Source organism: Saccopteryx leptura, chromosome 1, assembly GCF_036850995.1.
Source record: "Saccopteryx leptura isolate mSacLep1 chromosome 1, mSacLep1_pri_phased_curated, whole genome shotgun sequence".
NCBI lineage: Eukaryota > Metazoa > Chordata > Mammalia > Chiroptera > Emballonuridae > Saccopteryx > Saccopteryx leptura.
In genome coordinates, this window is record NC_089503.1 from 281,722,043 (window position 1) to 281,748,479 (window position 26,437).

The 26,437-nt window shown below is 36.2% G+C and overlaps 1 protein-coding gene across 1 annotated transcript in view; it reads left to right on the forward strand.

Annotated features, from left to right (window-relative positions):
* Nucleotides 1-17,588, forward strand: part of PLCZ1 (phospholipase C zeta 1) — a 55,621-nt gene extending 38,033 nt beyond the window's left edge. The window contains exons 8-12 of the mRNA XM_066361126.1: nt 3,743-3,859; nt 4,906-5,078; nt 12,312-12,444; nt 16,493-16,642; nt 17,503-17,588. Coding sequence (XP_066217223.1) covers nt 3,743-3,859; nt 4,906-5,078; nt 12,312-12,444; nt 16,493-16,642; nt 17,503-17,588 — 659 coding nt within the window. The remainder of the gene's footprint in view (nt 1-3,742; nt 3,860-4,905; nt 5,079-12,311; nt 12,445-16,492; nt 16,643-17,502) is intronic.
* The last annotated feature ends 8,849 nt before the right edge of the window (nt 17,589-26,437 follow it).

A 26,437-nucleotide genomic window follows, 5' to 3' on the forward strand; every position in this document is an offset into this window, starting at 1 on the left:
TAATTTTAAAAAGGTTATATGCCTCGGGTTATATTAAGTTTTATTTCACAGAGCTCAATCGATAATCACCTTCTTTAAATCACAAAATTTTGATTGAGAATTTCTAGTGTGGACACTTTTGTGGGCAGGGCTGTGATGAGTAGTTTATATGGGAGAACAGAGAGTGACAAGGCTGCAGAAGAAGGAAGAGCCTATTTACAAGTAACCTGAACTTCGTCTTGGAATCAAATACGAGCAGGAGAAGACTGAAATCTCAGGAATTACGTGATCTCAAGTGTGTTTCTGAATGATGCTCCTGACAGCAAGCATAAGGATGAGGATGCCTGTGGGGAAAAGATGAATGTTTATGGCAATGATATTGGAGCCAGGGTGAACTCTGGACTTAGTAGCATATAAGAGCTGCTGAGTTCAGTAAACTTGGAGGCTGTGTGTCTGAGGAGAAGGACAGGGAGAAGATGGCACCCAGGGCAGACTACTGTGTATTTCTGTAGAGAGTGCACTACCACGGTATACCTGCAGAGGACATCTGTCTATACATCTTCTTTTACTTATCTTTGGATTCTAAATTTGAGGTGGATTATTCTGTTTGGTCAAGCCAAGATGCAACAAAGCCCAGGAAAGAATTTGGGAAGCAGACCCTACCCTCTTCTTTGACTTACATGGCACGGAATATCCTCACCTTAAAAAGGAAGGGGTCATTAACTCAATAGTAAGGTTACTCTTCAAATCCTTCCAAATAATTGCAGTCTACCATCTTGTATAAAAACCCCACTGGCATGAAAATCAGCACTTACAATTGACTTGAGAGAAGCTGTCGGCTGTTTAGAAATGTGGATTCTAATTTATCTGTTGGTTAATCTCATTTGGCTGTCCACCAGTACCCAAGGGTTTAGAGGTATACTTTAGCTCATCTCCTTAAATTACCTTTCAGAGAAACCCTAGATATTTTAGAGCCTTTTTATTTTTGTTTTTAAACTTCAGATTGTGACCAAAAATCAGTTCAGCAAGTATGGACCACAGTTAAAATAATGAAATGGGATGGAATAGATTGTTTTGTATGTAGTCAGAATAAAATTTATTTATAAATAAAACAATACTTGAGTTGTGATATAAAGTACATTTTACTGTGAAGTCTTGTCAATAGAATATGAATTTGAATGACTTACTTTATTAGTCTTTGTCCCGTCAAACTATTGAATATGTTCTGTTGTTCATGGCCATGGGAACTTTGGATGCAGCAAAAGTACTAATAATTCTCTCCCTCTCATTATATTAAACACTTGCTTAAATTCTGGCAAGGGACTGTTAATTATGAGTAGAGTTATAAAGTGTAAGATCACCATCTCTTTGGAAAGTGTATAGTGTATTTTTCTTGAATCCAAAGTCAATAGTAAATAATTAATAATGTGGGCAAAGGTGTGCTGCAAAGATATTCATCATATTAAAAACCATAATAAACATTGTTTATAGTAAGAAAAAATAAGAAACAGAAATTTTTATATATACAAATATGTTTTAGTCATTAAAATAATGTTGTAAGAGAATACAGTCATCTCTCGTCACATCGTGGTTCACTTTTCGTGGTCTCACTGTATTGCAGATTTTGAAAGTGTATATATTTAATTTTGTATTGTGGATTTTTTGCTATATTGCAGGATTTTGTGGTTTATGTGTTTTTATATATTTATTATTTTTAATTATTTTTGTGGTAAAATAAGCAAAATAAATGTGCAAAAGGTTAATAAGAATTAATAACAATGTGGGAAAGGTTTATAAGAGTGTGAGGAGGGTTTATAAAGCCTTAAAAATATATAACTAATAAAATAAATATAAGGTTTCTACTTTGTGGATTTTCACCTATCATGGGGGGTTCTGGAACCTAACCCCACGAGGGACTATTGTATTATTGAAGTAAAATGATTTTCATATTATTTTAATAAGTAAAAAAAAGTTTATAAAATGAAATAAACAATATGATTGCATTAAAAATAAATATATACATATAATAAAATAATGGAAAGAGTTATACCAAGAAGTTATCGGTGGTTACTGAGTGAAGAGATTATATGTGGCTTAATTTATTATTTTTTAAATTTCATTTTATCACTTACTTAAAATAAACATTAAATGCATTTGTAATACCATAGGTTGTTTTAATTTCTAAATGTTAATCAGAAGTAACAAAACATCACTTTTATGTTAAAAGTTTTTAGTGATTATTCATGTTTATCACTTTGTAGATGAGGAAAATTAAAACCCAGAAAAGTACATGTTTTACCTAAAGATAAACACCTAATTTAAGACTGGACAAGGGATCACAAGACTAGTATACACATGGTGCATTTATACATGAGTATCTTCAAAATACACTTTGTCTCAAGGAATGCATAACTTCTAAAAATGAGAACTGAGGAAGTTAACAGTAATTAACGTTAACTTCAGTAACTAATGTTTTCCTTGATAATATATACTTTGAAAGAGTAGTACTCAGGACGAGCGTGGCAATGATCTGTTCTAGTTTGACTATCAAATATATGGTGGGTCATAGGTATTAATTATTTATCCCCTGATTGGTCACCATATTAGCAGGAATGGTTGTGAGAACAGAAACTGCCTAGTGAAAGAATAAAAACCTTAGAGAGACAAAATTTGTGTGCAGAAGTTTGAAGGGGTGTTCAATGGTAAAGGGTATAAATTAGTTTTGCATCTCAAGTGATTTAAATAGAATTATAAAGGTGAAGGGATTAAGAAGTACAAATTGGTTGTTATGCGTTAGTCATGAGGATATAAAGTACAACATCAAGAATATAGCCAATAAAATTCTAATACCTATGTATGGTGTCAGATGTGTATGATATTTATTGGTACGATCCCTTCATAAATTATACAAAGTCTAATCACTGGGGTATATATTGTACTTGAAACTAATGTAATATTGGATGTCAAGTAATTGAAAATTATAAAATGATTTAAATAAAAAAATAAAAAAATAAAGTGTCAAAAATAAAAGTAGAAACATAAAGAATATATAAGAATATATAGAAACTATATATATCATATATATATATATCTCAAATAGACTCCATGTGTGTACACTACAAGTATAAACCTTATCTCAGTAAGAAAAACATTGGAAATAGGTAATCAGAAGTATTGGGATGTAGCCAGTTCTCTTTCAATGGAAGGATGCAAACAAAGATTGAATGTGTTTAGGGGGCATATGTAGTTGTTAGGGTTGGCAGCTGAATTGTATAACTTTAATTTCAACCCAGAGAACCCATTAAATATTTGGTTGATTAATTTCTATGGCATCATATAGCTTTATATGACTTATATAATTCTGTCCTAGTGTGGAAACCAAAGAAAAGGCAAAATGTGAAATCATACTACTTTTATTTTTTAAAAATGGATGCATATTATTTTGGAATTTTTTATATATTTATGTCAAAGTGAAATTAATTTAGATGTAAAAAACCCCAAATATATTATCTAATCACTTTTCTTAACTGAATGATTAGTGTGCATAAAATTTTGTAATAAATTATCTTCTCAATAACAGTGAATAACACTGCCAGACACAAAAGCATGAATTTATTTTGATTTATATGAATTGCAAATATTTTTGCCAAGACAGTATACATACAAATTGTTGAAACTACTGTATAATTATATAATATATATAGACAAAGAAGTTTATATAATTTGTTTAAAAATTTTCAGTGTGTTAATAATTTATTTTTAGCCCGTGAGTTTATTCTTCACACCAAGAAGTTTATTACCAGAATATATCCCAAAGCAACAAGAACAGGCTCTTCTAATTTTAATCCTCAAGAATTTTGGAATGTAGGTTGTCAAATGGGTATGTTATATATAAGATATTGAATTTTTGTAAAGATAAGATAAAGTAAATTTTATAAATTAATGAAAGATTCTTGAAAAGAGCTTATTATGAAGATTTTTTTGGCTCTGAGTGTTTTGTAGTCAGCAATAATGATAAGTCATTGGTTTCAAGAGTTGAAGTCATTCCTAAACGTGTTAGAGGGGGTAAATCTAGGTGAAAGTTGGGAGCATGGAGTACATTTATGAAAAGTTAGCGTGGGAAGTGTAAAAAGGGAGAAAGGAACTCAAAATGGATTTAAGACAGGAGGTCAAGTCCTTTGCTTGAAAGATTTGCTGAGGGCCTTTTCAAACTAAGTCACCTCTGCCTTTTGTACTTTACACCAATTTCTGCATTCAGAGTTGAAAAGTGAATGAGATTACATGGCTTTATTTGTCCTTACTAAACTCTCCCTGTGTCAAACTGATCAGCTTATAGCACTGGCACTAACCAGTCAGAAAGTGCCAAGTGTTTACCATCCTGCTACTGGATTGTGCCAAAGCCTGTGGTTTTGCAGAGAGGGGGAGAGCAGGGTCAGGATGGTGGGGGCGTGTTGGAGGGTGGAGAGTGGTATTGCATGTAATAGCTATTTACCAACTTATATGGAAGTATTTCTATATTTTAACAATATTATTGCTCTGCCTTTTTCTCACTTTTTCCTCAAGTGATAACTCTTTGGACCTGATAGTTTATGATATAGTTGGTGTCTTCCCTTCCTGCATTTAATGTACTGATTTTCTTTATTCTCATATCTACTGGATGCTATCTGACATGTACAATGTTATTCTATAATCCACACTGTATGTCATTTTGATTTTTTGACTCAAAACTGTAAAATAATTTATAGATTAAACTTTAAAACTCACCTTCATAATATAGACATGGCAGGAGGAAATATTATTTGACTAATGAGGTTTGCTCTTAAAATGTTTGAAGATATAAAACCTGTGGTTTCATTAAGTCTATTAACATGTTTTTTTAGCTTTTCCCTCCATTTCCTGACAATGTCACAATACTTTTCCTTACAGTGGCCTTAAATTTTCAGACCCCTGGTCTGCCTATGGACATTCAAAATGGGAAATTTTTGGATAATGGTGGTTCTGGATATATTTTGAAGCCACAGTTCCTACGAGGCAATAAATCAGAGTTTCATCCATATGAAGCACTAGAAGGCAGCAATCCACTTACACTTATGATAAGGGTAAGATTAATAACTTTTCATTTTTGGTTATTATATGTTAGAGAGTACACATTAATATTTTGAGTTCCATTGATTTCCTGCAATGCTTTTTAAGTTTCTGTTAATCTTTTTTTAGGCATTATAGGTGGCTGTTATTTTAGCATCCTTCTGTTTTCAAAAAAATATCTTTCAGTTGATGTTTTGCCTGATTATCAACCTGTGACTAGAAATATTGAGGCTAAAACCGTTTCCTCTCTAAAGATTATTTATGTTATTTCATTGTCTATAGACATTTAATATTGTGATAGAGAAGTCTGAGTTAAGCACACTCATTATGTTGGGGATATGCTGCCTTTTTTTCCTCCTCTATAACTTCAAGAAATTTGACCAGGAAGTTCTAAGAACTACTTGCTTTTCATTAGCCTCAGAATTAGACCTTTATCCTTCAAGACTTTCCCCCGTTATGTCTCTGAATATTCCTGATTACTTAGAGACTAAACATATTCATATGCTTTCCTTGAATGTCTTCTCTTCATGTTACTAATTTGTGTCAAATTGATCACTTTCTTGTTCCCTCTGCATTTGATTATCCTCTGAATTTGATTTTATTTTTTACTGCTTCGAATGTAGATGTGAATTTCTCACCTGCATTATTAGTTTTCCCTATATTGTTTTACCTCATATTGCTTGCTTTTTATTTCTACCCTTCTCCTGATTACTATCTTCTTATTCCATCTTTGATCTTTTGTTTTATTGCATCCTGTGTAATTTCATAGAGAGCAAAAATAATTGTCTAAAATGCATAGTTTTCTATAGTCTTTTCAAAAGCTTTTTTATTCTTCCATAAGTGTTGTGTTTGTTTTCTTTTTTTCTTTTAATTTCACCATATCTTGAAAATCCTCACCTTTATTTCTCCTCTTAATTTTGAGCAATTCTATTTTAGATTGTATTTGTACCTGTAGTTTGCAAAAAAAAAAAAAAAAAAAAGGATGAGTGTGGTCTCCTTGGTTCCTCTCTATGTTTAACTAGTTGCTCCTAGAACCGTATGAACCATCTCAGATTCTATTCTGGAATTGTGGTACTTATATTGCTGTCCCTGGTCAAATTTATTGTGTTTCATGTTATGACTGCAGCACCCTGCTGGCAGAGGAGAAAGCTCTCCCACCACTGTTACCTGGATGTCGGGGGTGGAACGGGTTGGGGACTGGGGGGGTGGGGGGTGAGGGGTAAGAGTGCGGAGGAAACCCGAGAACCTCCAGATAGCACTTCTCTGCAACTTTTCCCATCTTAGCTGCTTCCTCTACTGACATAAAGTTACAGGAGTTAGGGGACTGCTTTCATCCAATTTAGGCCCAAGCCATTTTGTCCCAGCTGAGAATGGGAGAGAGTTTAAGAGTTGTTTTCTAGAGATTAATGTGGGAAGACAATAAAGCAAAGATGAATGGAATGAAAATGATTCTGGTCACTGCAGGAAGTAGTGCCAATGAACTATGTAGCTGACTATTCTTCTGGTAGTTAGGGGTTTTGTGACTGTAAAATAGGAGTATCTAATGGATAGGTAGAAATTGCCTACAGCACTGAGTACATCCCCAAATGGATTAAGTGATACTCTTACTAGAATGTGGCAAGGTATTGTCCATTAAACTTTCTTTACAATGTTATTATAAGTTTAGTATTCCTTTTTTAATTTTAATTCAAAAATTATAAAGATTAATGTTGGGCAAATAAGTTTGTAAAATGTGATTTTTATGCTCACTTTGTTAAAAATGGTGCTGCCCACGTGAATAACACTGCCCAGGTGAAACTGCTAATTACCTTCCTGCTTGGGAAGGACCATTGTTATGTTAATGTGTGCTGGAGAAGGCTGTTTTTGTGGTACCAGATAGTTTTTTAGAAGAAGAAGAAGGAGGAGGAGGAAGGAGGAAGTCATGTTTTTGCAGAGTTTGTGCAGAGAGAAGGAGATGGGGAACTAGAGGGAACTGAGGCTGGTGGGGGGCCTTTGATTCTAGGAAAACTTGGAGAAGATTCTTCTGGTTGTGGAACTAGAAAATGTGTGAATGGCTTTTGAAGCCCTGTGTGTTTGTGTTTACTTGCTGGCCCGGTCTGAGGCTAGAATAAAGAATGGCCCACCAGTTTTTGGCTCTGCAGTTTTTTTTACCATCTGACTAAATCTAACGGGAACCTGCATGTGGAATGGCCATGATGGTGGTGGCCACTGGCCTTACAATTAATAACTTTTTCTTTTCCTTGTTTTGGTTATTGTCTAAACTAAGTAGTATATATTACTATTTCGAGTTTCATTGAATTCTTTAAATACATTTTAAATTTCTGTTAATCTTTTTAGGTAGTATAGATGGGTGCTATTTCTGCATCCTTCCATATCTGCGAAGTCTTGCTGTTGCCTTTTTGTGTCTTGCCCTGACTGGATGGCTCTGTGGTAGAGCATCAACCCAGCATGTGGAAGTCCTGAGTTTGATTCCCAGTCAGGGGACACAGGAGAAGTGACCATCTGCTTCTCTACCCATTCCCCTTCTTTCTCTCTCTCTTCTCCTCCCGCAGCCATGGCTTAATTAATTTGAGGACGTTAGCCAAGGGTGCTGAGGATGGCTCCATCATGCCTCCACCTCAGGCACTAAAAATAGCTCAGTTGTGAACATGGCCCCAGATGGGCAAAGCATCAGCCCCAGATAGGAGTTGCCAAATGGATCCTGTTTGGGGTGCATGTGGGAATCTGTCTCTCTATCTCCCCTACTCTCATTTTTTAAAAAGCAATTAGTCTATTGTTCTCTTTATTTTAGTGAAAAGAAAAAATGAATCAGCCACCCTTTAAGATTCCTTACTGCACACAAATCTTGCTGGTTGTCTGGGGCTTTCTGTATTCTTTTTCCCCTACGTCCAAAACAATTCTTTCCCATTTTCATTTGCAGGTTCCTCTTCCTCTATCTACACTAAAATATTTTTATGTTGCCTAAGGCTTTTTCTTAATTCTCATCTCAAACTAAATATTCTACTTGTGTCATGGTTTCAACCACCAATAATGCTCAAGTCTTTAATCTAGTCCCACTTTGGGAATATAAAAGTATAGCCTGACCAGGTGGTGGTGCAGTGAATAGAGCATCAGACTGGTATGCAGAGGACCCAGGTTCGAGACCCCAAGGTTGCCAGCTTGAGCGCGGGCTCATCTGGTTTGAACAAAAGCTCACCAGCTTGGACCCAAGGTCACTGGCTCGAGCAAGGGGTTACTCAGTCTGCTGAAGGCCCACGGTCAAGGCACATATGAGAAAGCAAGCAATGAACAACTAAGGTCTCGCAACGAAAAACTAATGATTGATGCTTCTCATCTCTCTCCGTTCCTGTCTGTCTGTCCCTGTCTATCCCTCTCTCTGACTCTCTCTCTGTCCCTGTAAAAACAAAAAACAAAAAACAGACAAACAAAAAAGTATATTTTTAGTAGCCTACTTAGCATTCCTACTTAATCACTGTTCTGTCAAACTTAAAGTATTAAGGCTTGAACATTCCTTCTAGTCAAATATACTTTTATTTTATTTAAATGTCATGAGTTAACTTGAATTAATTGATTCAGTTATCTCAGGTTAAAAATTGGGAGACATTCTTCTCTTTCACATCTTCTTCACTTTCCATGTCCAATCCATCCCTAAAGTCTATGCAACTTATTCTTAAATGTCTTCCTTATTTATTTTCTTGGTCTGAAATCATTTGCTGCTATCCTATTTTAGGAATTTGTTACCTGTCATCACATCTTTTCTTTTTGCTTCTAAGGAGTGTTCAGGTAACCTGCCTTAGTCCTCCTGCCATCTTTACAAGTTGACCAGACAGATTTTGCTACAATATTAACATTTTTGTGCCTACTTAACATTATATGTGTCTCTTGATTGCTTTCCTAGTCAGGTCTTGGCTTACTTCTCTGGCCCATCTCTCACCACTTCCAGCCTTTCATCTTATTCTGTAATGATAAGGAAGCTTTCTTTGTCCATGATGATACCTCCACGTATTGCTATTTTCTTTCACTGGAGTATTCTTCCATCTTTCACCTGCCTATTGTGTTCTGACTCATTTTTTAAAACTTGAGTCTCTTCTTTTTTTTTTTTTTTTTTTTTTGTATTTTTCTGAAGCTGGAAACGGGGAGGCAGTCAGACAGACTCCCACATGCGCCCGACCGGGATCCACCCAGCACGCCCACCAGGGGGAGATGCTCTGTCCATCCGGGGCATCGCTCTGTTGCAACCAGAGCCATTCTAGCACCTGAGGCAGAGGCCATGGAGCCATCCTCAGTGCCCAGGCCAACTTTGCTCCAATGGAGCCTTGGCTGCGGGAAGGGAAGAGAGAGACAGAGAGGAAGGAGACGGGGAGGGGTGGAGAAGCAGATGGGCGCTTGTCCCGTGTGCCCTGGCCAGGAATCGAACCCAGGATTCCTGTACGCCAGGCTGACGCTCTGCCACTGAGCCAACCAGCCAGGGCCTGAGTCACTTCTTTTATGGAAGTTTATTCCTACACTTACTTGTACTTCATTTTCATTTTTCAGTTTCCTCCTGGTTTTTCATAACACCTTATCCCTGCATATATTAGGTATTTATTACACTATATTATAATTGTTAATTTACCTGTAGTACTTGTCATTCTCCCTCACTTGACTGAGGATCTTTTAAGGATAACGACTGTCTTTTGTTCAATTCTTATCCACAGTGCCTGACAGAAAATGTATGTTCAATACGAGTAGGTTAATTGAATGGGCTGTTTCTTTTTCATGTTGAGAATAATAAAGAGAACATACACACTCTTTTATTGAGAAAGCAGAGATAGAAGATAGCTAGTATACACAGATGTTTACAAATGCCATCTGTTTGTATTATAAGGGGTGTCATGTAAGGGTGTAAGTGACATGGTGTGATACAGACAGAGTTAATAATTTTTCCAGAAAGCTGTTGCCCTAGCCATGTGGGTCTTCCCTTCTGCTTTGATCATCCTAGGGAGCAATGTGACTCATTACATTATGACTTGCACAAATTGTAGAGGACATGACATGGGAATCAAGAGCTTTTTTTTTTTTTTAAGCTTTTTTATGGCCTTGATGATGTCATTCAGCATATTTCATTTATTTTTTGTCATCAGCAAACTAAGAGTTTTGAACTAGGCAAGTTCATTTCAAGCTTATATAAACTATGAAGCCTTTTTTTTTTTTAAAGAAGTTCCAGATCTCATAAATAAGCCCAAAAAATAAAAGCAGAGCTACTCTGATTGACCACTGAAGGTTTTTTGTTTGACATCTCACCTTTGTAGTTGTCCCTTGAAGGGATTTGTGAGTCAGATATATAAATTATTTGAACAATATTCTAAATTCCTTTTCATTTTTCATATTCAGTTATTATTTATTTAGTTAGACAATTCTCTAACTAGATAACATGTGGTATACCAATAGAGAACCTTTTCCGTATTGGCAAGGTCTTATTATCTGCAGAACTTATATTCAACTGGTAGGTTTTGGTATTGGTGTACTAGTTGTTTATAATTACCATAGTGTTTATGCTGATTAATTGATGCCTATTCCATACTGGTTGTTAAATATTTGTGGTCACCCTGGTTTTTAAGCTAATGCCTTAATTTATAGCTGTAGAAAAGAAAAAATTACTTTTCTTCTTTCTTTTCCTTTTCAAGCTTAATTATTTGTTTCTTTATTATTATAATATTCAAAAATTAAAATTATGCCTCATTTTTTACATTAGTACATTTTATAAATTAAATATACTTCAAATATTGATTTTTGTTCAAGCTTTGTTTCCTAAAATAAAATAAATCTTTGCTCCCACAATTAGCTTGACTAATAAGAGGCTAAGTAAAACAATAACTAGTTACTTTGTTAAGCATTTTTTCTGATACCCAGTCCCTACTATACACATGAAATAATGGATTTGTCAGATACAGGTTATCTATGATAATATAGACAACAACAGATAATGTGAACTTTGTGATAAATTATCTAAATATATAAATTATACTATCATAAAATGCTATCTAGGAAATTGAAGTTGTATTTCTATTGCTTCTAATTTTTGCTGTATATATACAATATGAACATAAAAATAGTTCATGTTACTAGAGTAACTCAGCTTGATTACAGTAAAAGATGATCATAACAATGCTTTTAGGCACTGCTTTTTAATAATGATAACAAATACTTTAAAAATAAAAAACAGCCCTGGCCGGTTTGCTCAGTAGTAGAGTGGAAGTCTCAGATTCGATTCCTGGCCAGGACACACAGGAGAAGTGCCATCTGCTTCTTCACCTTTCCCTTTCTCCTTTATTTCTCTATCTCTCTCTTACCCTCCCTCAGCCAAGGCTCCATTGAAGCAAAGTTGGCTCGGGTGCTGAAGATGTCTTCCTGCCTCTGCCTCAGGTGCTAGAATGGCTCCCATTGCAATAGAGCAACACTCAAGATGGGAAGAGCATCACTTCCTAGTGGGCTTGCTGGGTGGATTCTGGTCGGGTGCATGCAGGAATCTGTCTTTCTGCCTCCCTGCTTATCACTTCAGAAAAATACAAAAATAAATAAATAAATAAAAAACACATGTTGAAACATAAACCTTGGGCAATGTGGATCCTATTAAAATCACAAATTAGTAACTTGACCAGGTGGTGGTGCAGTGAATAGAGCATCGACCTGAGATGCTAAGGACCCAGGTTTGAAATTCTGAGATTGCCAGCTAGAGCATGGGATCATAGACATGACCCCATGGTTGCTGGCTTGAGCTCAGAGTTCACTGGTTTGAAGCCCAAGGTTACCAACTTGAGCCCAAGGTCACTGGGTTCAGCAAGGGATCGCTGGCTCAGCTGGAGCCTCCGCCCCCCCAGCCCCCACCCCCCACCCCCACCCCCCACCCCCATCAAGGCACATATAAGAAAGCAATCACTGAACAACTAAGGTGCCACAACAAAGAATTAATGCTTCTTATCTTTCTCCCTTGCTGTCTGTCTGTTCCTGTCTGTCCCCCTTTCTCTCTCTAAAACAAAAAACAAAACAAAACAAAAACCCAATGGAATAATTTAGACATGTTCCAGATATTCATATGAGGATAAAATGTTAACTTTTAAATTTTGCTTTATTTTGTACTTTCACATTATTAAAGGGAAACTGACTTAGAATCTGTCAAGTGTTTACAATTCACTTTTATTTTGAAATTAAATGTTGATGCAGTTTGAGATTCTGTTAAACTCTTGTATTTAAATATTTTTGCACAGCTTATCAGTGGTATGCAGTTGCCTCCCAGTAGTTATTCATCATCTAACAAAGCTAACGCATTAGTGAGTATAGAAATTTTTGGTGTTCCAAATGATGAAGGTAAACGGCAGACTTGTGTAATTCAAAAAAATGGTGAGCTCCTAATATATCTTATTGAATTTCTCTTAGATTCTTTGTTGGAAAGCTTAAAAATTATATATTGATAGAGTTTTGATACATGTTTATTACTCATAAGGCAAAAGTTTTGCATTATGTTCACGATGATGAAAGTGTTATATGAAGCAAAAACAATTTGATAATAATTTAATGTGTTATTTAGATGTATTTTCAGATTACAGATACAAAAGTTTATCTGACCTGAAAAATTACTACTTTTTCCACTTTTATCCCAATATAACTGAAATAAGAGAGACTTTTTAAAAAAAATAAGTGAGACTGGGGGAGACAGAGAGACAGACTCCCTCATGCATCTGACTGGGATTCACTGGCTAGCCCCTTACTGAGCTATGCTCTGTCCATCTGGGGCCCTCCTCTATTTTTGGCAACTGAACTATTTTTAATGCCTTAGGCAGAGGCATCAAGGAGCAATTCTCTGTGCCTGGGGTGTCAACTCCATTGAACCAATTGATTCATGGCTGAGGGAGGAGAAGAGAGAGAAAAAGAGAGAAAGAAAGAGAAGGGGGGTGGGGAGAGGTGGAAAAGCAGATGGTCACTTCTCCTGTTTGCTCTGACCAGGAATCAAACCTGGCTGATGCTTTACCACTGAGCCAACCAGCCAGGGCCATGAGAGACATTTTGATAGCTGAAAAATCTATTTAGCTTCTTTGTAAAATAAATAAAATATGATTATTCTGATACAGCATGTTATGTATTTTTACTTCACTGTTTGAATTATTTTAGATAAAATTCTGTAACTCTGACTTGATCAGGTGGTATTGCATTGCATAGAGTGTCGACCTGGGGCACTGAAGACCCAGGTTCAAAACCCGGAAGTCGCCGGCTTGAGCACTGGGCTCATCTGGCTTGAGCGTGGGATCATAGACATGACCCCATGATCACTGGCTTGAGTCTAAAATTCATTGGGTTGAAGCCCGAGGTGTCTGGCTTGAGCAAGTGGTCACTGGTTCTGCTGGAGCCCCCAGTCAAAGCATGTATGAGAAGCAATCAGTGAACAACTAAAGTGTGCAAATATGAATTGATGCTTCTCATCTCTCTCCCTTTCTGTGTGCCTCTGCCTCTGTCTCTATCTCTCTCTCTCTTGCTAAAAAGAAAAAGAAAAAAGGTTCTGTGGTTCTGATTTAGACTGAGGATGCCATAGAAACCTACTTTAGCATGATCTCTAGTGAAAAAGGCATGGAAAAAAAAGATTTGGGAACTTCTGCTACCTTGTCCTATGTTATCAATGGGAAAAGATATTGATTATAACTTACTGCTTAATTGGTATCCTTTACAGTTGAAGGCACATTACAATGACAGTTTCTGCTAATGGTGACTGCTAATAGTAGGAAGCTTTTAGTTACGTGTCTTTTGTTCCTATTACTTGACTCTTCATTGCAAAATATACTAAACATTTATCTATTCATTGCACCTTACAATACTATGATATTCTTTGGATTTTATGGGGATACTCCTGCAGAAGTTCAATTTGGTTCTTCAGATATTACTGAGGCCATTATGTCAAAAGTCTGGTGCTAATGTCAAGAAACTTAAAACTTTGCTTTATTAAGTGTACTGTTATATATGTCCCAACTAACTCTATTATAAATAGTTTATAGTTTAGTGTGGGAACTGAGATACAAGTAAAGCTATTATGGTAAAGAATTATTAGTGCTTTAAAGAAAATACAAATAATTGTAGTGGAAGGGGCAAATTTGGAGATAATTCTTAGAGAATGGTAAAAATATTTTTACAGAGCTTGAGGATAAGAATATGGAAAGCAAAGGAAATAATAATCAGTATTAAAACATGGAGAAGACAAAGTTCAACATGTTGAGGAAAAGTAATGAAATTCGTGATAAGTGGAATACAGGTTACTTAAGAAAGATTAGTGTGAGATAAAAGAAAATATTTTTATTGGGGATGGTCATGGAAAATCATGCAAGCCATGAAAAGGTGTTAGGAACTTTCTTTTCTAGAGAGAATGAATAAGATTAAAAATTTTAAGAAGAGATATAACACTAACAGAGTTGAGCTTTGGGAAGATTGTTTCTGAAAATTAGATAGGAAGAAGTGTATGAGAAGAAAATGAGAAATACAAAATAGAGTCAAGATATGATCTCACAGTTAGAGGATGTAGAAGTCAGGTCATAAAGAAGGAGGGCGACATCAGAAAATGAATGGAGGATGTATGTGAGGGAGACTAACAGAAGTCAAAGTTTAGATTGCTGGACAAGAGGGATTCTTAGAAAGCTTAGCTACTAAGGCAATGACAATGTAATGAAAGACTTGAGAGTCTGGGAAGAAAAGGATTATGTTTGGTTAAGGTGTGGAAGTAATTATTTTGAGTCATGCTGGGGAAAACTATATTCATAATTATCAAATTTGGTATTCCATTTTACTTTTTTTGACAACTAAAAAGACTTGCTTATATATTATAGTATATATGTTGTGTGAGTATGTGTGAGAGAAAGAGAGAGTGTGTTTATAGTGAAGTGGGGTTGGAAGAAGTAGAATAAATCAGTATAAGAATTTTGTGCATTTTGCAGTGTCTACAAAAAATGAACTCTTAAACCTGCTCCTTTATAGTATTATTTCTCTTCTTAGGACAAGGTAATACATTCATTATCTCAGCATGAGTCAATTTTGTTCAATATTTTTTATGGGCACGAACTGCACCTTGGATTACTGTTTAGTAAATGTGCACTTGTGACTACAGATGCACCATTGAGAACATAAAGTATAATTTTTCAGTGCTTCTGAAGATGTAACTCAAAGAGCAAAAGCTACTGCCATCATTGACATAACATTGCCTTTGTCCATAAAAAACAAAACATGTTATTTTTCTCCAAACCTCTGAATATTTATTAAGTGCATTATATTTGTGAATTTATTGATTTCATTAAATTATGCTTAAATATTGGATGATTTAGGTCACATTGAGACAATTTAGATTTCTTGTTTGACAAGAGATTGGTATTTGGGATGATCTATTTTGTTAGAGACCTAAATTACTCATCAACTTTGGATGTTAAAAATGAGAACTTAGTCAAATGAAAGATCAAGAGATGGCTTAGAGTACTTACTATCTAGCCTTTAGTCCAGGGGTCTCAAACTCAACTCAGCATGTGGGCCGCAGGGCAAGATCACAGCCATTCGGCTGGCCGCACTAGGTCTATAAAAGGCAACTGTTATGCAACACTTTTCTCACTGCAGTTGAAAAAAAAAAATCAGTACAACAAGCACAATCGTACATGCAGTTTACTCAGTGTCACAAAATGACCAGAAACTGTAGTTCGCATCACAACTGCTGTTAACTAAGCTAATATCTAGCTAGGATGCTAGAGAAATGAAAAATACAAGTAAGCCCCAAGGCTTACTTAATTTTATCCAAAATATTTTGAACTTCGTGGATTAGTCTGTGGGCCGCACAAAATTGTTCGGTGGGCCGCATGCGGCCCGCGGGCCGCGAGTTTGAGACCCCTGCTTTAGTCCAACAACTATCCATGGAGCTCTGCCTATAATAGGACCTGGCATAGAAAAATGATGTTACTTCTTTATGTCTCAACCTCTTTGTTAATGCAGTGCTTAACCACAGCAGTTATATTATGTAATGATTAAACAGTTCTGCTCTGAAATCAGACTCCATTTATCTGCATTCTTATTCTTACCTGCCATTCATGGCTACGCATATGAATCCCTTAGGAAGTTATATAACATCTTTCTGCCTCAGGTTTTTTCATCTATGAATGTGGATAGTAATAACCCTGATGCAATTGTTATGAGGATCAAATGAGATTATCTAATCAAAGTTTTTAGAATACTGCCCAGCAATAGTAAATACCCAATAATTATTGTTATTGTTATTGTCTCGGTGGGTGAGTTAAAAATTGAAGTGCTTTGAAACACAAGCTATTGTTATTAAAGTGTTGAAAATAAATATTTTAGAGGACAGAAGTTATGAATTTTTCCCTAGAAACTGTGTCTACGATTCTTTGATTCTGTTTATTTCTTATTGTTTCAGCTTTTAATCCAAGATGGAATGAAACATTCACATTTGTTATTCAGGTGCCTGAACTGGCATTGATACGTTTTGTTGTAGAAAATCAAAATGTAATAGCAGAAAATGAATTTCTTGGGCAATATACTTTACCTGTGTTATGCATGAACAAAGGTAATATTCCTAAAAGTAAGATGATTGTGCTGACAGTAAATTATAACTTGAGTTTACCAAAAGACTGACTTTGATATAACAAATAGCTTATCCATGTCAGCCAGATGTAATATATACATGTGTTTATATACTCACACATGTTTTCTCTTGGTGGAATTACAGAAATATGTTCTCATAAGGAATGTAGAATTGGGGTACAGGATCTCCAGGAAGACTAATTGGACAAATTAAGCATATACGAGCATTTCTTTACATAGATCATAGCTTTTTTGTTTCAGTTAGGAATAGTCATGACTACCATAAAGAAGGAAGGATGGGAATCAAATCGAAGGAAGAAGCAGTGACTCATTTTTCTCATCCGAGGAGAAGAGACTAGGAGCCCAAGATGATCCTTTCTTGACTTTTTCAAGGCTTCCTGTATGTTGCAGTCACCTTGTGGGTTGATTTACATTTCCTCCCAATTACCTCGTCTCAATATGATAACTTTTCTAACAGCATCTGAAATGTACCTAGGAAACAGAGTCTGAAGCAGAAGTGTGATGGCTAATTTTGGGGACACTGTACTTTGAAGGAGGAGAAGTGTGAGCTGTGTCCTTAGTGTTACTCAGTGGGGAGCCAAAATAGTAACTTAAAATGTTTTACTTTTTTGGAGAATTAATATACAAGAAGAATATGAGCCAAAATAGTAACTTAAAATGTTTTACTTTTTTGGAGAATTAATATACAAGAAGAATATAACTATACAGTCAGAGTTTTTCTGGTATGTTTAGTAAAGATATGTTCATTATCAGTAGGGCTATTGGAGCCATTGCCAGGTAATTTCTTTTTATTGCTCTAATTAGATTTGATTCTTTTTGCAGGTTACCGTCACGTTCCTCTGTTTTCCAAAACTGGTGAAAGTCTTGATCCTGCTTCACTATTTATTTATGTTTGGTATGCCAGATAGCAACTTACAGTACGTGACATATTGTTAACTATACATCACAATAAAATGGCCAAAATAAATGTCCATATATTTTATTTCCTTTCTAAACACAGAGCAAAATAGTCATTTACAAAATTTGAAATAGTGAGCACATTCACTTATAAATATGTAACATAGTTTGGCTCAGTGGTAGAGCTTCGGCCTGGCGTGCAGAAGTCCCGGGTTCGATTTCTGGCCAGGGCACACAGGAGAAGCACCCATCTGCTTCTTCACCCCTCCCCCTCTCCTTCCTCTCTGTCTCTCTCTTCCCCTCCCGCAGCCGAGGCTCCATTGGAGCAAAGATGGCCCGAGCGCTGGGGATGGCTCCTTGGCCTCTGCCCCAGGCGCTAGAGTGGCTCTGGTCGCAACAGAGTGACGCCCCCTGGTGGGCAGAGCGTCGCCCCCTGGTAGGCGTGCCGGGTGGATCCCAGTGGGGCGCATGTGGGAGTCTGTCTGACTGTCTCTCCCCATTTCCAGCTTCGGAAAAATACCAAAAACAAACAAACAAACAAACAAACAAAAAAATGCAACATAGAGTAGTGGGAAAAGCAAATTGAGGCTCCTGACTCAGTGTGGCATTCTTGTCAGCCATTTCTCTTGCCTCTGCCTCTGCTGCTCAGGCTGCTCTTGCAACTGGCTTGTAACATTTTTTAATTAGTAGAGTTTACAACTTTTAAAACTACATCTGATTGCATGTTTTGGCATATATTTGGCAGTATAAAAGAAATATGAAAGCTAAGAGTTCCTTAACTTCTAGACGTCCACTACTACATATTGTGCTGGGAAGGAATTAAATTTCCAGGTATTTTGTGTCCTTTTAGAACAATTAGCCCCTACATTTGTAGGCTAGTTTATTCTTGCCCCCATTAAAGTAGTTTATAATAATAAAAGGAAACAACTTGTAACTTTAGTAACAGGAGATTAGTGTAGACATTCATTCAACAGTTCATTTTGCACACATACCATTCTTTTGGGGATACAGCAGTAAATTTTAAAACTTTGTTCTCCTGGAGGAAGGACACATTTCAGTGGGGGAAGGATACTATTTTATTTTATTTATTTTTTAAGTTGAATTTATTGGGATGACATTGGTTTGCAAAACCCTACTGATTTCAAGTGTGTAACTCCATCTAACACAATCTGCACACTGCATTGTGGACCCTCTGCTCCAAACAATGTCTGTTTCAGTCCCCATTCCCCTCCCCCTTTGCCCACCTCCAGCTGCCCCCAGCCCCCTCCCTCTGTCTATTGCCACCCTGTTGTCTATGTCTATGTTTTATGTATACATGTTTTTGGCTAATCTCTTCACCTTCTTTCTAGTTTTTAAATGCTCTGCACTGGATTTGGTACCCTGTAATTATACAGTTTTATCTATATTCAGACCCCATATCAATATAAGAGTTCTAATATGTTTATTTACATGATAGGATCTCTGAGTGAGTTTCCATTAACCAAGAATGTATACTGAAGTTACTTTGAAGACTGGTTCTTGAGCACAGATAAGGCTCCTTCCTGTGTTGTTTCATATGCTGAATTTATCACCGTCAGCAGGACTTCGCATTACCACATGTCGTATGTAGAAGGATATGGATCCTTATTAATTGTTCTTCAAAAGACCAGGCTTATTACCACTTATTTTATCACATTGTTGCATGGTAGTGAGGTGAAAGCACTCAGCACAATTTTTGGCAAATTATGGCACCTTAAAAGGTATTTGCTGATTTTAAATATAAATTTATAACAAATTCAAAATAGACTATTTGAGATGTAATGCCAGAAAAATACAAAAATCAGCCATCCGTCATGTTTCATTATTACTATAGTTTACTTTGGAATTAAATCTTCAAAGTAAAAATGTCATTTAGAATTCAAATATGCAGACCATAAGTAGTAAGAAATGTCCCAGTGTTACTCAGTGCATAATTATCCAGAGCCTCTCTAATGGGCTTTCCATGTCTAAGATCAAGGCACACTCCTCCCATTAGAAAAGCATAGCCAGTTCTCAGAGAAGTGCTTCCATTTTGCCAGATTATGGAAAAACTTTATTTACATTTATTTATGTTATTTGTTAGGACGTTCACCCCATTGACCCAAGGGTTTAATTTTCTCCAACCCCCTAAAGTCTTTTGAACATAAAGAATTATATGAGATGTAAAGATTTTGATCAAATGAGTTTTGTAGGAGAGTTTATTAATTCCGTAACACGATAAACTTTTTATTTATAACAAGATTCGAAATGAGAAAAAAAGGATATATTTTTTTTCTCACTTTTTCTTCAGATATCAATAAAACTCAGTTCACTAACTTTGAAGACCAAATCTTTCATCTTTGAATATTCCACTCTACATAAAATAAAAACACTTTTGAACAGAAACAGATTATTTTATTTCCTGTTTAATAATCTGTGATGTCTGTAAATATCTCTGGTTCTCTTTCCGTATGCATTATTATTATCATTATTTTTAGTCAAATATTTTTAGTAAAGTGTTTTTAGTGAAACAGGGTTTGTTTATTTATTTTGCATTCTTTTGATAAATAACTTTTTAAAAATTTTTATTAATTTTAATTTATTGTGTTTACATGAATTCAAGTGTCCCACTGAATATAACTCCCACACCCCCCCACCCGAGTCCCTTTTTATACCCCTTTTGCCCCCCTACCCATAACTCCCTCCTTCCTTCCCTCTAGGATTTGCTGTCCTGTTATCTATATCTCTGTGTTATGTATATATAATTTCACTAATCCCTTTACTTTCTCTGATCCCATCCCTTCAACCTCTTCCCTCTGACTTCTGTCCCTCTGGTCCCTGTGACTCCGCTTCTGCCTCTATTCTGTTCCTCAGTTCACTTTGTTCATTAGATTCCACATATAAGTGAGATCATATGATATTTTTCTTTCTCTGCCTGGCTTATTTCACTTATAGCATAATAATCTCCAGGTCCATTCATGCTGTCACAAAAAGTGAGATTTCCCCTTTTTTTAATGGCTGCATAGTATTCCATTGTGTATATGTACCACACTTTTTTAAATCTACTCATCTACTGACAGACACTTGGGCTGTTTCCAGATCTTGGCTATTGTAAACAATGCTGCAATAAACATGGACGTATATATCTTCTTTTGAACCAGTGATCTGGTACTCTCAGGATATATTTCTAAAAGTGGAATAGCTGGGTCAAAAGGCAGTTTCATTTTTAATTTTTTGAGGAATCCTCATACAGTTCTCCACATTGGCTGCACAAGTCCACATTCCCACCAGCAGTGCAGGAGAGTTCCCTTTTTTCCACATCCATGCCAGCACTTATTGTGTGTTAATGAACACCATTCTGACTGGTGTGAGGTGATATCTCATTGTGGTTTTAATTTGCATTTCTCTGATGATTAGTGACATTGAACATTTTTTCATATGCCTATAGACAATCTGTATGTCCTCTTTGGAGAAGTGTCTATTCAGCTCTTTAGCCCATTTTTAAATTGGATTGTTTACCTTCCTGGTGTTGAGTTTTAGAAGTTCTTTATAAATTTTGGTTATTAACCCCTTATCAGACATATTGGCGAACATGTTCTCCCATTGTGTGAGTTGTCTTTTTATTTTGTTCACGGTGTCTTTTGCTGTGCAAAAGCTTTTAGTTGGATATAATCCCATTTGTTTATTTTGTCATTTATTTCACTTGCCCATGGAGAGAAATCAGCAAAAATATTGCTACAAGAGATATCGGAGAGTTTACTGCCTATGTTTTCTTCCAAGATGTTTATGGTTTCATTACTTACATTTAATTCTCTTATCCATTTTGAGTTTATTTTTGTGAATGGTGTAAGTTGATGGTCTAGTTTCATTTTTCTGCATGTACCTATTCAGTTTTCCCAACACTATTTGTTAAAGAGGCTGTCCTGACTCCATTGTATGCTCTTACCTCCTTTGTCAAATATCAATGGACCATAAAGGTGTGGGGTTATTTCTGGATTCTTTGTCCTGTTCCATTGATTTGTATGCCTATTCTTATGCCAGTATCAAATTGTTTTGAGTGCAATGGCCTTGTAGTATAATTTCATATTAAGAAGTGTGATACCTCTCACTTCCTGATTTTCCAGATTGCTGAGGCTATTTGGGATCTTTCTTGGTTCCATAAAAATTTTTGGAATATTCTATATCTTTGAAGTATGCCATTGGTATTTTAATAAAAATTGCATTGAATTTATAGATTGCTTTGGGTAATATAGACATTTTAATGATGTTTATTCTTCCTATCTATGAACATGATATATACTTTCACTTGTGTGTATCTTCCTTGGTGTCTTTTATCAATGTTTTTAATTTTGCGAGTACAAGTTTTTTACCTCCTTTGTTAAATTTACTCCTAGGTACTTTTACCATTTTTTTGTTGCAATAGTGAAGGGGATTGTTTCCTTAATTTTTCTTTTCAACAGTTTATTGTTGGTATATAAAAATACCACCAATTTCTAAATATTAAATTTATATCCTGCCACCTTGCTAAATTCATTGATCAGGTCTAGTATTTTTTGACTGAGACTTTAGGGCAGGGGTCAGGAGACTTTTTGCCTGAGAGAGCCATGAACGCCACATATTTTAAAATGTAATTTCATGAAAGCCATACAACCACCCATGTACGTTATGCATCATCCAATAAAAATTTGGTGTTGTCCCAGAGGACAGCTGTGATTGGCTCCAGCCACCCGCAACCATGAACATGAGTGGTAGGAAACGAATGGATTGTAATACATGAGAATGTTTTATATTTTCATCGTTATTATTTTTTTATTAAAGATTTGTCTGCAAGCCAGATGCAGCCATCAAAAGAGTCACATCTGGCTCATGAGCCATAGGTTCCCGACCCCTGCTTTAGGGTTTCTACGTACCATATTATGTTATCAGCAAATAATGATAACTTTATTTCTTCTTTTCCAATTTGGATGCTTTTTATTTTTTCTTATTGTCTGATGGCTGTGGCTAGGACTTCCAGAACTATGTTGAATAAGAGTGGTGAAAGGGGGCACCCCTGCCTTGTTCCTGATCTTAAGGGAATTGCTTTCAATTTTTGTACATTGAGTATGATATTGGCCATATGTTTGTCATAGATAGTCTTTATCATGTTGAGGTATGTTCCCTGTATTCCCACTTTGCTGAGAGTTTTGATCATAAATGGGTACTGGATTTTATCAAATGTTTTTCTGCATCTATTGATATTATCATGTGATTTTTCTCCTTCCTTTTGTTTATGTAATGGATCACATTTATTGATTTGCAAATATTGTACCAGCCTTGCCTCCCCAGAATAAACCCCACTTGATCATGATGTATGAGTTTTTTCATATATTGTTGGATCCAGTTTGCCAATATTCTGTTGAGAATTTTAGCATCTAAGTTCTTCAGGGAGATTGGCCTATAGTTTTCTTTCTTTGTAGTGTTCTTACCTGGTTTTTGGAGTGAGGATTATGCTTGCCTCATAAAAGGAGCTTGAAAATCTTCCCTCCTCTTGAATTTTTGAAATAGCTTGAGAAGGATAGGTGTTAGTTCTTCTTTAAATATTTGGTAGAATTTGCCTGTGAAGCCATCTCGTCCAGGACTTTTGTTTGCTGGGAGTTTTTTGATAACTATTTCAATTTAATTTGTTGTAATCTGTCTGTTTAGGTTTTATGATTCTTCCAGATCGAGTTTTGAAAGATAATGTTTTTAGGACTTTATTCATTTCACCTAGGTTGTCCAAATCTCATAGTATTTTCTTACAATCCTTTGTATTTCGGCTGTGTCATATGTTACATCTCCACTTTCATTTCTAATTTTATTTATTTGAGTCCTCTCTCTTTTTTTTTGATGAGTCTGGTTAAAGGTTTATCAGTCTTGTTAACCTTTACAAAGAACCAGCTCTTGGTTTCATTGATCTTCTGTATTTTTTTTTTAGCCTCTATGTCATTTATTTCTGCTCTGATCTTTATTATTTTCTTCCTTCTACTTTCTCTGAGCTTTGTTGTTCTTTTTCTAGTTTTTTAGATGCAGGGTTAAGTTGTTTATTTGAACTTTTTCTTGCTTCTGAAGGTATGCCTGTAATGCTATGAACTTCCCTCTCAGGACTGCTTTTGCTGTGTCCCATAAATTTTGAGTTATTGTATGTTCATTTTCATTTGTTTCAAGGAAATTTTGATTTCTTTCTTGCTCTCATTTTTAACCCATTCATTATTTAATAACATGCTATTTATCCTCCAATTGTTTTAATGTATTTCACGTTTTATATTGTAGTTGATTTCTAGTTTTATGCCATTGTCATCAGAGAAGATACTTGATATGATTTCAATCTTCTTAAATTTATTGAGACTCATTTTGTGTCCTAACATGTAGTCTATCCTAGAGATGTACCATGAGCACTTGAACAGAATGTATATTCTGCTGCTTTGGGGTGAAGTTCTGAAGACATCTATTAAATCTCATCGATCTAGTGTGTTGTTTAAGGCTGCTGTTTCTTTGTTAATTTTCTGTCTGGAGGATTTGTCCACTGATGTTAGTTGGGTATTAAAATCTCCTACTATTATAGTATTGCTGTTGATCTCACCCTTTATGTTCATCAAAATCTGATTTATATATTTAGGTGCTCCTATATTAAGCACATAGATATTTATAAAAGTTATATCCTCTTGTTGTATTGCTCATGTTATCATTATGTAGTGACCTTCTTTATCCCTTACTATATAGCCTTTGTTCTAAAGGCTATTTTGTCAGATATAAGTATTGTTACCCTAGCTTTTTTTTTTTAATTTCCATTTGTGTTAAATACTTTTTTCCATCTCTTCACTTTCAGTCTATGTGTATCTTTTGTGCTGAGGTGGGTCTCTTATAGACAGCATATGTAATGGTCCTGTATTCTTATCCATGCAGCTACCCTATGTCTTTTGATTGGAGCATTTAATCCATTTACATTTAAGGTTATTATTGATATGTAGTTGTTTATTGCCATTTTATTCTTTAAATCTACAATTCTCTTTTTCTAGATTTTTTTTTTTTTGCTCTTTTTATAGCAGGCTCCTTAATATTTCTTGCAGTACTAGTTTGGTTGTAATGAGTTCTTTGATTTTTTTTTTTTTGTCTGGGAAACTTTTTATTTCTCATTCAATTTTAAATGATAGCCTTTTGGATAAAGAAATTGGATAAGAAAATTATTGTTTTAAAGTCTGCATCTGGTAGTTTGGTTACTTCCATCTCATTCATTTCTTTTTCTAGGGATTTCTGTTATTGATTCAATTGGGTTGCATTTCTGTGTCTTCTCATTTTGTTTGTGTATTAAGTAGTGCTGTCTGATTTTGAAATTTTTGTGAGGTCTTTATGAAGAAGATGGGCTCAGTGGTACTGACTGCCAGGCCACATCTTTTCCTTGTTCTAGGAATGCTTCTTGAAGGTACTATTTTCCCTCTTGTTGTATGTGAGTATTAGATGCAGTTGGTCCTTTCATGGGTATGGTTATTCCTTCAGGCTGGCTGGCTCTAAGGGTCAACCTTGATCATATGTATTACACAGTGTGCAATGTCTCTCTTGTTGAGGAAATTTATTTTCCAGAGTGTCTGGTGCCTGCTAGACTCCACCTTTGGGTGTGCTACTTGTGCAGGTAGGTTAGTCTAGGTTTGGTGCTGTCTTCCCCTCACTACCGGTAGTGTTGGTTCTAGTCCTTTTTGGGTTGGTGTCACCTGTTGTTTGTAACCTGCTCTGGGCTACCAGTCTGCAGCTACTGTACTTTTTGCTGTTTGTGTCTGCTTTTTCTTTGCCTGGATACTGTGGGAGGGGCCAACCTATGTATAATGATCAGTATCTTTTTGCTTAGAGATGACAGCAGCTCCATAAAAATCCCAAGCTCTGTAAGATTTGTCTCCACTTTTCAACTCCTACTCCTCCTCTTGCAGCTTCCTAGTCTTCCCACAGAGTCTTCGTCTTCTGTAATAAGACTGTAGTATGAGCTTAGATTGGCCTTACCCAACCAACCCTTCTATAGGTTGCATGCTTGGTGGTTAGGGCAGCTTAGTTTGTGAATACAACATTTGTGGGACCCCCTACTTCAGGGGTTTCTTGGTCAGGAGCTCAGTATGAGGAATGTGGCCCCTACTACAGAGCTTGATCCCTCAGTCACTGCTGGATCCTCAAATTTTATTTTTCTCCGACAAGGTGAGCAGCAGGTTCAGACCGAGTGTAGCCAACAGTTCCCTCTGCAGAAGTTCTTTCAGCTGGTGAGACATTGGTCTCAGAGAGGAAGACTGAGAGGGTCCTCTTCTGGGGCTTACTGTGCCCCTCTTGAAGGTAGCTAAGCCCCTTGACCAGATCCAACAATAGACTCACAGGGACTCACACTTTCAATGTCTATGCCCCAAGCCTCTTTCCATTCCCCTTGTGGAATCTAGCTTAGCAGGACAGAATATCCAGCGCCCAGGCTAGCTGACTGTGAAGCTCTACCCTATCCAATGTACATGAGCTGCTGTGCTGTTGCTGATCACAGAGAGTGGAACTTGTCTCAGCTGGTCCTGGTGTGAGGAGCTTTTACTTAGGATACCACTCTAGCAAGGGTTGTTAAGTCCTGAATTGATGCTTTCCATAGCTGGCCCCTCGATGTGCCAGCCTTAGGCCTCCCTAACAGGAACTTAGTGCAAACCAGTGGGAGACACTGTGACGGGCCCCCAGCCACCTTCCTGGAGCTACAAGCAGTGTAGAGTTTGTGGCTGCCTCTGCTGGGCCCAGGTATACATGGAAATACCAAGCTGCACTCCTATGTTGGCTGTTACCCTCACTGGGCCTGAGGAAAGATATGCTCAAATGACCACGTTTCCCTGGGTGCTGC